General features: G+C 59.2%; 1 protein-coding gene across 16 annotated transcripts in view; it reads left to right on the top strand.

Moving 5' to 3' along the window:
- The window catches only part of TNK2 (tyrosine kinase non receptor 2), a 37782-nt gene extending 26706 nt beyond the window's left edge, over window positions 1-11076 (top strand). For 9 of the 16 annotated variants that reach the window (XM_032629829.1, XM_032629833.1, XM_032629832.1 and 6 more), the window contains 7 exons: window positions 4369-4563; window positions 5937-6028; window positions 6619-6663; window positions 7397-8742; window positions 8844-8939; window positions 9109-9236; window positions 10272-11076. In XM_032629829.1, the coding sequence (XP_032485720.1) occupies window positions 4369-4563; window positions 5937-6028; window positions 6619-6663; window positions 7397-8742; window positions 8844-8939; window positions 9109-9236; window positions 10272-10278 (1909 nt within the window). In that variant the 3' untranslated portion in view covers window positions 10279-11076. Of the gene's footprint in view, window positions 1-4368; window positions 4564-5936; window positions 6029-6618; window positions 6664-7396; window positions 8743-8843; window positions 8940-8972; window positions 9241-10271 lie in introns of those variants that run through there. The other 7 variants (XM_032629830.1, XM_032629839.1, XR_004349600.1 and 4 more) reach the window with 7 other exon arrangements.
- The last annotated feature ends 1732 nt before the right edge of the window (window positions 11077-12808 follow it).

Raw genomic sequence — 12808 nt, forward strand, 5'->3', positions numbered from 1 at the left:
TCTCCTGAGTCAGGTCTCCCACCTGGAGCCCCCAAAGTTCAAGCCTGCCTGCTGTGGAGGCCCCCCTACTGCTCAAGCCACCCTCTGTTATCTCATCCCCAGGGTGTCTGAGAAGCTGGTTGCGGTGGGGAGGGCTAGAGGTGCCTCTGGGGTAGGGGGTGAGCACGGAGGACCCGGAAGAGGAGCGAGGCAGAGGAAATCCCCCGCGCTCCCAGCCCCTCTGACTCAGAGCCAGGCAGGGACTTCCCACGGAGCCCTTCCTACCTGGACTTCAGGTTTGGGGGTCTGGGACCTTTGGATAAACCTTGTGCCTCATGGGGGGTTGTTGAGAGGGAGTGTTTCTGGGTCTGAGTCAGACTGACAGAGTAGGCCCTGGAGCCCGGGCTGGCTGTGGAGGAGCATGGCCTGCACGCGTTGTGGCCCCAGCATCTCCTCCTCAGGCTGGGGCTCCCCTCACGTTCGGGCCCCGTATCTGTGAATTAAGAATGACATCCTAGCAAGTTGGGCAGGGGGAGGTATGGTTGGGGAGTTAGTGGTGGTGGACAGAAAGCTAGAAAGCTGCTAGGAGAGAAGCCTGGAGGAAAGGAAGGAATACGTAGTCTGTGGTTTGGAGCTAAGGGGCCAGGGAAGGGAATGCAGGCGTGGCAGTCTGGGGAGCATTCTGGAAATAGGAAGATTAGGGTGGGGGCCCTTCTGGAGGTGCATGGCAGGACCTTCAGCTAGAATCTGAGCCTACAGCCATTCCCACCTCCAGGAGCCAGAGGGCCCTGGACCTGAGCCCTCTTGTGCCCTGTAGTCCCCAGGTCTTTATTTCCCTCATCCCTTGCTCTCAGTAGGGGTGACTCAGGGGCTTTGTGTGTTTCTGGGGCGTTTGTCTCTGGAGCTGGCAACCTGGGTCACCACTGGAGTGAGGCGGGGAACAGGAGGGGAGAGGGGAGCCACTCCTCCTGGGAGGCCACCGTGGGTGGGCCCTGCCCCGCCCTTTCGTCACAGGCTTGGGTTGGCCCAGCTGCTGGCTCCACCGCCACTGCCTGCCAGTGTGGGCTTGCTGGGTTCTTCCTCCAGGGCCACCGGCCGACTTGGACCGCAGTGCCTGCCGCAGGTCCCTGGAGCTACTCAGGAGGTGGGAGGTGAGGGGCAGGAGGCATGACAGCCGGTGAGGCTTTGGGAGTGGGCCTGTGTGTCGGTGGTACCAGAGCTTTAAATGCCCCCTTGTTTCCTTGGTGCCCCAAGTGTGTTTGTTTGTCTGGCTCTGTCTCCGTGTCTCCGGGTGGGTGGGCTCTGTTCATGGGTGTCCCTTTGGGTCTGGGTTTGTACGTGTGGGTCTCGGTCTGTTTCTCCATCTTCCTTTAGCAGCCTGGCTCTCAGCTGTCTCGTATCTGTGCTCTTCTGTTAGACTGGGGTTTCTTCTTGCAGAAGCTGTCTCCTAGCCAGAGTCTGGAGCACCCTTGCCCCTGGCTCTGACTGACTTTTTAGACTCAGGGCTTCTCGGGGTACCAGGTGGCGGGCAGAGAGAGGACACCAGATGTCCTGTGAGCCAAGCTTGCAAGGCTCTGTCTAGACTGTGAGGGACAGTTGATGACCACTCTTTTCCAGGGGGTCTTCTTTGGAGGCTGGGATGGCTGACAGAACTTTGATGTTCTGTTTTCACAAACCAGAGAAGGGGGACAGAGATTCTGAAATCCATGTGTAGATCCTTGGCCTGGCCTGGTCCCTGGAGCCTTTGCTTCCTGTGGTGGGTGGGAGAGGGGGAAGCAAAGGGGGTGTGTTGTCCCTCAAGGCCAGGGGCTGCCGGGGACACCTGGAGAGAAGTGCGTGGGGTGGTGTTTTGAGCAGAATGTTTAAGCCACATTTGTCAGCCATTTCTGGGCTGCCTAAGCCAGAACTGGGATAATGGGCTGAGGTTTCCAGAGGCTGGTCCCCAAGAGAGCTGGGGCAGCCGTCGGTGGTTCTTAACCCAGGCCCTGGTGTTTCCCAGGTGCTGCTTCACATCTTGTCTGTCCCAGGATGCTGTCAGGCAGCCTGCTGGAGGTGCCTGTCTTTGCTGCGGGGACTGTGCCCTCCACTTGCCATGGAGACTCTGGGCTGTTCTTGGAAGGGGAAGGGAGGTGTGGCCAGAGCAGGCTGGGTGGGAAGGGCTGGGCTGGTCCTCTCTGGGCTGCTGGTATCTCCGCCCCACTGAGCCTTGGAGGGGGACCAGTGGGCAGCGTGACGTAACGTTGGCCATCTCGGGAGTTATAATTGACCCTCGTTGGGAGGAAGCTGCTTCCGTGCTTGGGATGTCATTCCCAAGGGGGTCTTTCTTATACATACTCTGCACTCCCCACTCCCCTTCCCCAGTAGCAAGGGCTGTCGTGCCTCCTGCCCCTCACCTCCCACCTCCTTTTTTGAGACTTGATGTGAGGACTCCCAGCAGTGATAAAGGGAGCCCTTCCTTCTGGGCCTGGCTCTAGCCTTGGCCATACCTGTAACAGAGAGGTAGGCTTGGCTCTGCTCCTGCTCTCAGAAGTGGGTCCAGAGGAGGCTTCCGAGTGAGGGTCTGTTAGCAAAAGGAAGGGGGCAGAGGGAGTGGCCTCCTACCCATCTGGTCTTGCTCAGGATCCACTGGGAGGGCGTGGTCACGGCATAAACCTGGCCTTGGACGCGAGTCTGTTCCACTCTGCACTGCTTCTCCACCTCAGTTAACAAGCATCTCTGAAGAGGTGTGGAGAGCAGAGTCCAGCGTCCAGCCATGGGCTTGGTGTCTGAGCCTGTTCCGTGGAGGGGCACGTGGGACCCAGGGGACCCATGGGTGTTGGGTGAGAGCAGCATCGGGGTCTGGGGGCCAGGGGCTCCCCACCCTGCCTCCTTGGCCTCAGCCGGCCTGGGGGTGTGGGGTGGGGGGAGGGGAGGCGTTTCTCTCTTTGGAATGGCCCTGCTATTTTTGGATGGGCTTTGTCCCTTCCAGGTGTTGTCCTCTCTTCTTCCTTCCTTTCCTGCCCTTCCCACCCAGGGGTGCTGGGTGGTAATCACAGGGTTGCTGTGTCTGTGGTGGCTGGTCAGCAGCCTTGCTGACAAGGAGGCTGGGCTCTCGTCCCTCCCCCTCCACGCCTCTTGGCTCCCCAAGGATTGCTGTGTTTGTGGGGTTCGACATTAGGTCTCTGGGACAGGCTCTTTGGGGGTCACACTGGCCCAGTGGCCACATCACCTCGCGGAGGGGGGTCCAGGTGTTCGGGCCTCACTGCCTCCTTCCAGCCTCCACCCCTCCCAACCCCTCTGGTCTGGCTGCAGCTTGGAGGAAACCTTTCTTTGTGCTCCTGCTGTGGACAGGTGATGTACAGGTGGGGGGCTGACAGTGAGCGGATGCGGCTTGGTGCCCCACACGTCCGCTGCCTTAGCCCAGAGTCTGCCCGTCCTCAGGTGTGCGTGATCCCAGCAGATGCAGGAGCCTCCTGGCCTGTTGGATTTTGGGCATTGGAAGCGTCCAGGAGGGCGCTCTGTTCTTTCTTGCCCACCTGGCCTGGCTCCCACCCCCACCCCAGGCCTGGACTTAGGCTGTGCCAACAGATTCTGTGTCTGAGGTCAGAGCGAGGGGCTGGTGGTCCCATGGTCCAGCCACACTGGGAGGCTGGGTTCCCTTCTGTACCCCTTGTTGAAGACAAGAGTGGAGCTCTCCTCCCAAGGAGGTGGATGGGGGCCAGAGTGGGGGTCCCGCGGTCCTAGCAGAAGGTGGTGGAAGGCACTGGAGATGTGTAAACTGGTGATGTGATAGCGTGGGTTGCCCCAGGTGCTTCCAAAACTTGGAGGGCTGACTGCAGTAGATGGGATTGTGGTAGGAGGGCTTGGCCCCAAGCCCAGTCCTAAGGCCATGGTTCTCCCTTGGGCCGTTGTAGCTCAGAACTCCTGGAACTGGGTTGAAGAGTGAGATCGGATGGCTAGGAGAGGACTAGGGCTTAGGCCTTGCCAGGGGAGGAGGGAGGCGAGGTGGTATTGTGAGAAGGGCGCTGGCTTCACGGATTAACAACTGGGTTTGAATCCTGGATCTGCTGTACTCTTTCTGGTAACTGTAGGCAAGTCATGTCACTTGTTTGAACCTGTTTCCGTATTTGTAAACTGTAGGAAAAGCTATCTGACCCACCTAGGGCACTTAGGGTAAGGCTGCGTGCAAATACCAGGCCCTGTACTGGGTGGGTGGCAGGTCCTGGGCGGCTGCTGGGAGGAGGTGGGCTGGTGGCAGGCTACTCTGATCCTGGGCCCTTAGCCCTTGTGCTCCCTTCTGCCAAGGTGGTCAGATACCACGGCTAAAGAGAGCTTGGTGTAAAAAGGGTCCCAGTCCTTGGGACTGTCCCACCACTCCCTGTTGTTCACCATGTCACCGCTGTTGCACAGGGCTGAGAATTACTGGTGGCGTGGGCAGAACACACGGACGCTGTGCGTGGGGCCCTTCCCTCGCAACGTGGTGACCTCTGTGGCCGGCCTGTCAGCCCAGGACATCAGCCAGCCCCTGCAGAACAGCTTCATTCACACAGGGCATGGTGACAGCGACCCCCGGCACTGCTGGGGCTTCCCTGACAGGATCGATGAGTGAGTACTGGCAGGGTCCCGCCCGGGGGCTCCAGGGCCAGCAGCCCCTCTCTGGGCATGCAGGCTCTCCAGGCCTCCAAGGTCCCAGTTACAGCCGTGGGCCAAGAGTCTCTTGTTCAGCAGCTTTTCCTTGTCGGCAGAACTGGGGTTGGAGCTTCAAAGGATAAATGGCCTCCAGGGTCCACACCTTAAGCCCCCCCTGGCAAACTGGCTTTAGGAGAATGGACTTGGGAAGAGCCTTTGGAAGTAGTTCAGTAGGAAAGCTTCTCATGATCCCCAGCACTTGGGTGGCAGTTTCCCTTCTCCTGCTGGTAGGACCTGAGTCCTGGAGATGGGAGCTGCTGGCTCAGGCCCAGGGGTGCAAGGTGCAGAAAAAGCTCCCTACGGGGAAACTTCAGAGTGCCCACCTGCCTGCTCACTCTGTACCTGGGAGGGGGGTTCAGCCTCCTTTAAGTGAAAAGACGAGGTCACGGGATGGGGGGCATCTGGGGAGGATACACAGGAGAATTAGTCACTTCCTGGGGGCCCCGCCCGAGGGTACCACTTGGAGCTCCTCCTGCTGGGCCTCCGAGCCTCTGTGCTGGCAGCACGGGGTTTCCGGGCAGCGCTCTCTCCTCTGACTTCTGAAAGGCTTCTGCCCCGGGGGCGTGGCGCAGCGGGCCCTTCACCCCCTGCCCCGCACACCAGAACGCTGAGCCCTGGGAGAGTGCCCGTCTCTTGCCTCACAGGAGCCAGGCGAGGGCCTGAGAGAGCTGGGGCCGGAGAAGGCAGACACCTTCCAGAAGGCGGCCCGGCACCCTCTGCCCTGCTCCTGGCGTGCCATGGCCAGCCCAGCCCCATTCCTCTGGGCTTTAATCAGCCCCAGTAACTACGTCCCAGATGCTGAGTTGGCACAGGGGTTGCAGGTGAATTGGGAGCCTGGCGGTAGCCTGGCCCATACCCTACCTCCTGGCAGTGGGGCAGAAGGATGCCTCCTGTCCAGCCTGGCTGGGGCAGTGTGGCCCAGATGCCTCAGGGCCTGGTAGGAGAGAAGAGAGTGTGCCAGCAGGTGGCTGCTGGGCATGGGTTGGGGTGCCTTGGGGTTACAGAGGGCCAGCTCTGCCCTTTTGGGGTGTCCTTGGAGCTCCTACAGTCCTAGGTTTTTCAGCCTACAGTCAGGAGTTCTTTCTCTGCCCCCTCTCCACTGTACCCTCCCCTGGTTCCTGCTAGATCTACAGAAGGGAGCTACCAGGGTCAGAAGTCCTGGGCTCCAGGCCTGCGTCTGCAAGGGGCTTGGATGACCCCAGGGGACAGGCCCAGCACCTCCTCCAGGGTGCCCTCACTGCCGCCGCCCCACACCCTTACCCATCTCTGACCTGCATCTCTCCCCACAGACTGTATCTGGGAAACCCCATGGACCCTCCCGACCTGCTGAGTGTGGAACTGAGCACCTCCAGACCCACCCAGCATCTGGGCAGGGTGAAAAGTAAGGGCCCCCAAGCCCTGGTCCCCTAGTTCATCAGCTGCCCAGGAAGGGATGCTGTCTCCTCAGGCCACCCCGAGCTGGCTGTTCCTGCTCTGGGACGGTTGGGTCAGGGCAGCATGGGGACAGCTGTGTCCCTGGCTCCGGCTGGGCGTGGGGCGGACGGCAAGAGGCAGCTGTATCCGCCGAGGTGGGCATCCTCGGTCTGGCCCGCACTGGCCTGCCTGCTCAGCTTCCCTCCTCCCTCCTCCTTCCCGCCGTGCTCAGATCCTGGCTCTCCTCACTCCCCCTAATCCTGCTCTCCTCTCCTGCCAAAACCACCCCACGGGCTCCATCTTGGCCAGGAGCCTCATCCATCTCCCGGATCCAGGGCCTGTCGCTCCGGAACATAGTTTTCCCATCCTGCCGCCCCATTGCTTCCCATTGCTGCTGGGTTTGTACATTCATTTGCCCCTTTTCACATCTCTCTCTCTCTCTCTCTCTCTCTCTCTCTCCCCCCTCCCCCCTCCACACTCTGCCCTCTTGTCTGACTCTGTCTCCCCTCCCTTGTCCTTGCTCTGCCCCCTCTACTCTCCGCATGACCTTTCTCGCAGGGGAGCCTCCACCTCGCCCTCCTCAGCCTGCCATCTTCACTCAGAGTAAGTGGGGCTGCTCTTGGTGCCTTGGCCCCCGCCCCCGCCCCCTCTCTCCTCTCATTTCTCTCCTCCTGGAAGGTACAGAGCCCCAGCTGTCCGGGGTGGGAGGGGAAGTGGGTGTGTGCTGTGAGCTTTTGCCGCTGACCTGGCCCGGCATGCCTGCCTCTCCCCCAACCCCCAAAAGCCTGGGCTTCGGGAACAAGAGTGTGGTCCTGGCACCCACTCTGCCACTGTCCGCCATTGCCTGGCCCTGCCTCACTTCCTTTGGGACCTGCAGAGGCCGTGTCTGGGCTTTATGCCAGTTGATCAGGAGCTCTGTCCTCTCTAAGGATAGCTCCTATTGCCCTTGATGGTGGGAGATGGCCCATAGCCCCCTGCCTGCACTAATGGTGTGCCGTACGTAATGGGGTAGGGATTACTAACCAGGGCTCAGGAGCCGGGGCATATGGGATCTTGTGTTGATGGAGGGGTGTCAGGCAGGCAGGTGTGGGGTGTTCTTGCTCTAGCTGAAATGGAGGGAGGGGCTCGCCAGGCCCCATAGAGGGCTGCCAGCCACCGGCGCAGGTTCTGCCCTCCTGTTGAATGGGGTCTGGGTGCGCAGAGAATTCTGGCGGCTGAGGGCTGACCTCTGGGGGAATTGGGAGTGGGGAGTTGGTGGGCTGTCTTCCCCACACCCCACCTTTCCCATCGGCCTGCCTGACGCTGCCTCCCTATTGGGATCTATCTTCCATCGCAGAACCAACCTACGACCCTGTGAGTGAGGACCAAGACCCCCTGTCCAGCGACTTCAAGAGGCTGGGCCTGCGGAAGCCAGGACTGCCCCGTGGGCTGTGGCTCGCGAAGCCCTCTGCCCGGGTGCCGGGCACCAAAGCGGGCCGCGGGAGCAGTGAGGTCACGCTTATCGACTTCGGTGAGGAGCCCGTGGTCCCGGCCCCACGGCCCTGTGCGCCCTCACTGGCACAGCTGGCCATGGATGCCTGCTCCTTGCTGGACAAGACCCCGCCGCAGAGCCCCTCGCGGGCCCTGCCCCGGCCCCTGCATCCCACGCCAGTGGTGGACTGGGATGCGCGCCCGCTGCCCCCGCCTCCTGCCTACGATGACGTGGCCCAGGATGAGGATGACTTTGAGGTCTGCTCCATCAACAGCACCCTCGTGAGTGCAGGGGTCTCTGCTGGGCCCAGCCAGGGCGAGACCAATTACGCCTTTGTGCCTGAGCCGGCGCGGCTCTTCCCTGCCCTGGAGGACAACCTGTTCCTCCCGCCTCAGGGTGGGGGCAAGCCGCCCAACTCGGCCCAGACCGCAGAGATCTTCCAGGCGCTGCAGCAGGAGTGCATGCGGCAGCTACAGGTCCCGGCCGGCTCTCTGGTCCCCTCGCCAAGCCCGGTGGGCGACGACAAGCCCCAGGTGCCCCCCCGTGTGCCCATCCCCCCGAGGCCCACACGCCCACTTGGGGAGCTGTCTCCAGCCCCCTCGGGCGAGGAGGAGATGGGGCGGTGGCCTGGACCTGCCTCCCCTCCCCGGGTGCCACCCCGGGAGCCCCTGTCCCCACAAGGCTCCAGGACCCCCAGCCCCTTGGTGCCACGCGGCAGCTCCCCGCTGCCACCCCGGCTCTCCAGCTCACCTGGGAAGACCATGCCCACCACCCAGAGCTTCGCCTCAGACCCCAAGTATGCCACACCCCAGGTGATCCAGGCACCTGGCCCTCGGGCTGGCCCCTGCATCTTACCCATCGTCCGTGATGGCAAGAAGGTCAGCAGCACCCACTACTACCTGCTGCCTGAGCGCCCACCCTACCTGGAGCGCTACCAGCGCTTCCTGCGTGAGACCCGGAGCCCCGAAGAGCCGACCCCCATGCCTGTGCCCCTGCTGCTGCCCCCTCCCGGCATCCCAGCTCCTGCTGCCCCCACTGCCACCGTTCGACCAATGCCTCAGGCTGCCCCAGACCCCAGGGCTAACTTCTCCACCAACACCAGCAACTCAGGGGCCCAGCTGCCAGCCCTGAGGGCCACTGCTCGGCTGCCACAGAGGGGCTGCCCCGGGGACGGGCCAGAGGCTGGACGGCCAGCAGAGAAGATCCAGATGGTGAGTAGTGGGCCTGGCTAACAGGCTGAGGAGGGGCAGGGGCCCAAGGGACCCAGAGGAAGGGGCCCGAGTGGTGCTGACGGGTGGGTGGGTGTGCCCAGCTGCAGGCCATGGTGCATGGGGTGACCACAGAGGAGTGCCAGGCGGCCCTGCAGAGCCACAGCTGGAGCGTGCAGAGGGCTGCCCAGTATCTGAAGGTACCACCACCTCCTGCCCACTCTGGCTTTCAGGGACCCTGAAGACTGGTTCTGCGGCTCTCCTCCAACCCTCCTGCTCCCTGCCCCCACCCTCACTCTCCTCTGTCCCGCCCTGGTCCAGCACCCCTCGGCCCCAGTGTGTCCCACGGCACCACCCTCTGCTCCTCAGGTGGAGCAGCTCTTTGGTTTGGGTCTGCGGCCGCGAGGCGAGTGCCACAAAGTGCTGGAGATGTTCGACTGGAATTTGGAGCAGGCTGGCTGCCACCTGCTGGGCTCCTGCGGCCCAGCCCACCACAAGTGAGCAGACCTTGCCCCTGCCACCTTCCTGTCCCCGGGGTGTCCTGGAGCAGTCACTCTGGGAAAAGCCAACAGCTCACAGCCACACACGGCCAGACACAGGGCTCCAGGTGGGAGGAGGGAAAGGGGTCCCGATCCCAGGACACAGTTCTCGGAGAAAACAGCTTCTCCTAAGCACGTTTATCTAGACTTCACAGGCGCTTTGTTAAATGAGCTAATGAGTAAAAGGAATTGGAGCCTCTCTGGTTGCAGGGGGCTTGCTTCCTGACCGGGCTCCAGTGAGCAGCAGGTTAGGATCCAGTGGTTTAAACAAATCTCTCTCACCTCTTCATTTCCTATTTCAGTTTAAAGTAACAAAGATTTAATGCCTTTTTAAAGGAATGTCTAATCAAAAAAAAAATCCATTACTTTCCTATAAAAAATTTATGTACGTGTATATATAACACAATGTATAGATATATAAATAACATACTTGATGTAGAGTATAAATACATACAACTGAAAGTTTTATCAAGTCAAAAAGTGAAATCCTTCCCTGGGGGGCGCTGGCGGGGTGGGTGTGCCGGAGACCTCTGGCGGCAGACAGCTGGAGCTCGGAGCCCAGCCTTCTGATCACACGTGGCGTCAGCTTATGCTCCTTCCCTGACCTCTCAGGGTCCTCATCTGTAAAACGTGTGTAATGATAGTGCCTACCTCATAGAACTGGTTAGGAGAATTAATGAGGGATGCACCGCACAGCAAGTGTCTGGCCCATGGGACGCCATCGCTGAACGTTGGCCATTACCTCGTGGTTATTCTTACTGATGTGCATCGGTTACTCTAATACACGATACTGCTGGTGTCTTATTCTTAGTTTATTAAAGAAGTCATCCCAGGATGCTAAATTCCAAAATTAGTGCCTAGAACCACCAGTTTTCAACCGATTTGGCTGACCCTGAGAGGCCCCTCTCGCACCCACCCACACTGGACATTCCATACTCTGTTGCACTGACCCCTGTTGATGGAAGGGCTTTCTGGTTGTTTCCCATCCTTTAGGCGCTGAGATGTCTGGAGACCCAGAGGATCTGCCCCGAAGGAATCATTTGAGCCTGTCCATCTGACGAGGGTGGGGAGATGCCCTGCCAGGCCTGGAGGACCTGCTGCACCTGCTGCCCCCAGTGGCAGAGCGAGGCCAAGGCATCAGGAGGCTGGGAGCCCCGCCTTGCCTGTCCCTCCCTCACCCAGCGCTGTCCCTGCAACTTCGGAGCTCTCAGTGCACCCAGCCGAGGTGCAGGAGGGAGCCTCTTGTAGGCAGGCCTGGGGGTGGCCTCAGAAGGCCCTGTGGCTGACCTGCCTCTGGCTTCAGTCCCTGGTGGGGCCTGTAGCTGAAATGTGTTGCCAGGCCCTGCCGGCGGGGAAGCCAGGCTTGACCCCGGGCAGGGAGGATGTGTTGGCCATGCAGAAAGGTGGACCAGCACCCAGGGCGTGGGGCGGGGGCCCTCCCCAGGGAGCCCCTGGCGGCAGTTGGGGTGTCGGACGGAATGTGACTTGTGGCCTCACCATGGACATGTTATGGGACTTGGCTGGTGTTAGGATCTTGTGCCTGGAAATAGCCTGAGGTGGCTCAGGTAGCAGAGCTAGGGTGCCAGATCGTTCTCTGGCAGGGACCAGGGCCCAAGGCCCCAGGGTTGGAAGGAGACCAAGGGGGCAGCTGCCCTGGAGGGACTCCAGTGCTTCCTCTGACCCAGCTCTTCCCCTGTGCTGTTCTTTGTTTTCCCACCAGCCTCTTGCCAAAGTTTCTGCCCCAGCTATGAATATCTGCTTCTTCCAGAGAAATAAAGTTAGTTTCTATTTTATGTTACTAATTTGTGTCTGCCTGCTTCTTTGCCTCTTGGTCAGCAGCCCGAGGCCCCTGGGCTCCCCAAGCCACTGCCCTCTGTCCCAGGCCACAGCCCTGTAGCGCCACCTGTTGACGGAGGGGGTGAAGTGCAGGCCTGGTTGACCCTAACAGGTCTCTCCCTTTCCGGGGCTGGACAGAGCCCCACCTGACTCAGAGCCCCTAGGTTTTATCTCTGATGTTCCATGAGGCAGGATATACCACAGGACAGAGTACAGTAACTCAATTAGTGGGAGCTAAGCCAGAAACTTTCATAACATGGAAGGACTCAATATGTATAAGTATTTTAAGTTTCTTTTTCTGAATAGCTAATAATTCACATGGTTCAAAATTCAGAAGGTACTAAAGAGTATACAGTGAAATTCCCCAGCCCAGCTGCCACCTCTCCTCTCCAGAGGCTGCCTTTAACATCAGTTTCCCGTGTGTTTCTAATTTTTTTCACTATTTTGAAGAGCTCCATAGCCTTACTGAAAGAACTCTTGTTTAGGGTTGCATGGATATGGTTTTACGATAATCTATTTAACCAGGCCCCTTTTTATGGAGGGATATTTGGTTGTTTCCAGTCCTTTGCAGTTATAGCCATTGCATCAATAAATGGCGAATGTGGGTTATTCCTTACTTGCAAGGCAATCCGAAGGATGAGTTCCCAGAAGCAGCGCTCCTCAGTTAGGGTGTGTGTGGCTAATGAGGGATCCTGCAGTTGGGAAAGTTGTCTCCCCACAGAGGAGGCTCTTCCCGATGTTACAGCCACCAGTGTGTGAGAGCTTTCCATGTGGTACCAAAGCTTTCTGATTTTTGACGGTATGACACGTGGAAAATGGTGTCTTGATAGTTTTAATTGCATTCCTCTAATGAATGAATAAACATTTAAAAAATAAGTTGGGCCATTTATATTTCCTTTTCTATAAGCTACCTATTAATAGCTTCTGTGGAGCCCTACATCAAGAGCACAGGACAAAAATTCTGGAATTAACCAAACCCCATGGCAACTGTTGCGATGGGCTCTCCTAGTCTAAACCAGGCAGCCCCCCAGCTCCGTATTAGGCAAAATGATCACCATGTCATAACCTTGTAGCATCCTGACCAATCACCTAGTGCCATCCTGCCAGCAGGAATTTCTTTGTCTTGAGGCTATAAAAGTTGGCTACTAGCCCACAAAGGGGGTCGGCTCTCCCTGGTCTATCAGGAAGTAGGCCCGCTGTATTGGCAGCGCCCCTCACTAACTCAGCTCTGCTCTTTGTTCTCAATAAACTCACTGTTTTCTAAAATACTTTGTGTCTGGAAATTCTTCCTCCAACCCGCGCTCGGACCACGACATTTTGGTGCCCCGTACGGGGACATCTCTTGGGGGATCTCCTCCCCAACCTCCTCTCCTCATTTCTTGGGACCCTCTGTGAACAAGCAAGCTACGGGGGAAGCAGCAGAGGAACTCTGGCCAGGGCCACGCCCTGGTGTGTTCTGAAGGCTCCACGGCTCACTTTGCCCCAGTGACTGCCGCCCAGAATGGGTGAGGGTCCCTCTGTCTTCTTTCTGACTAAGGACTAGGCCGATTGGTATTGTGCTGGCTCGGGTCAGGCATTTAAAAGCCATCAGGGTGCCTGCCGCTTGAAGACTCCCATGAAAGGATAGGGGGGTCACGGAACAGCCAAGGCTGTTACAGCTTCTGCCCCCCCCTCAGCAAGACAACTTCCATGCA

This window comes from Phocoena sinus, chromosome 4 (assembly GCF_008692025.1).
Source record: "Phocoena sinus isolate mPhoSin1 chromosome 4, mPhoSin1.pri, whole genome shotgun sequence".
Lineage (NCBI taxonomy): Eukaryota > Metazoa > Chordata > Mammalia > Artiodactyla > Phocoenidae > Phocoena > Phocoena sinus.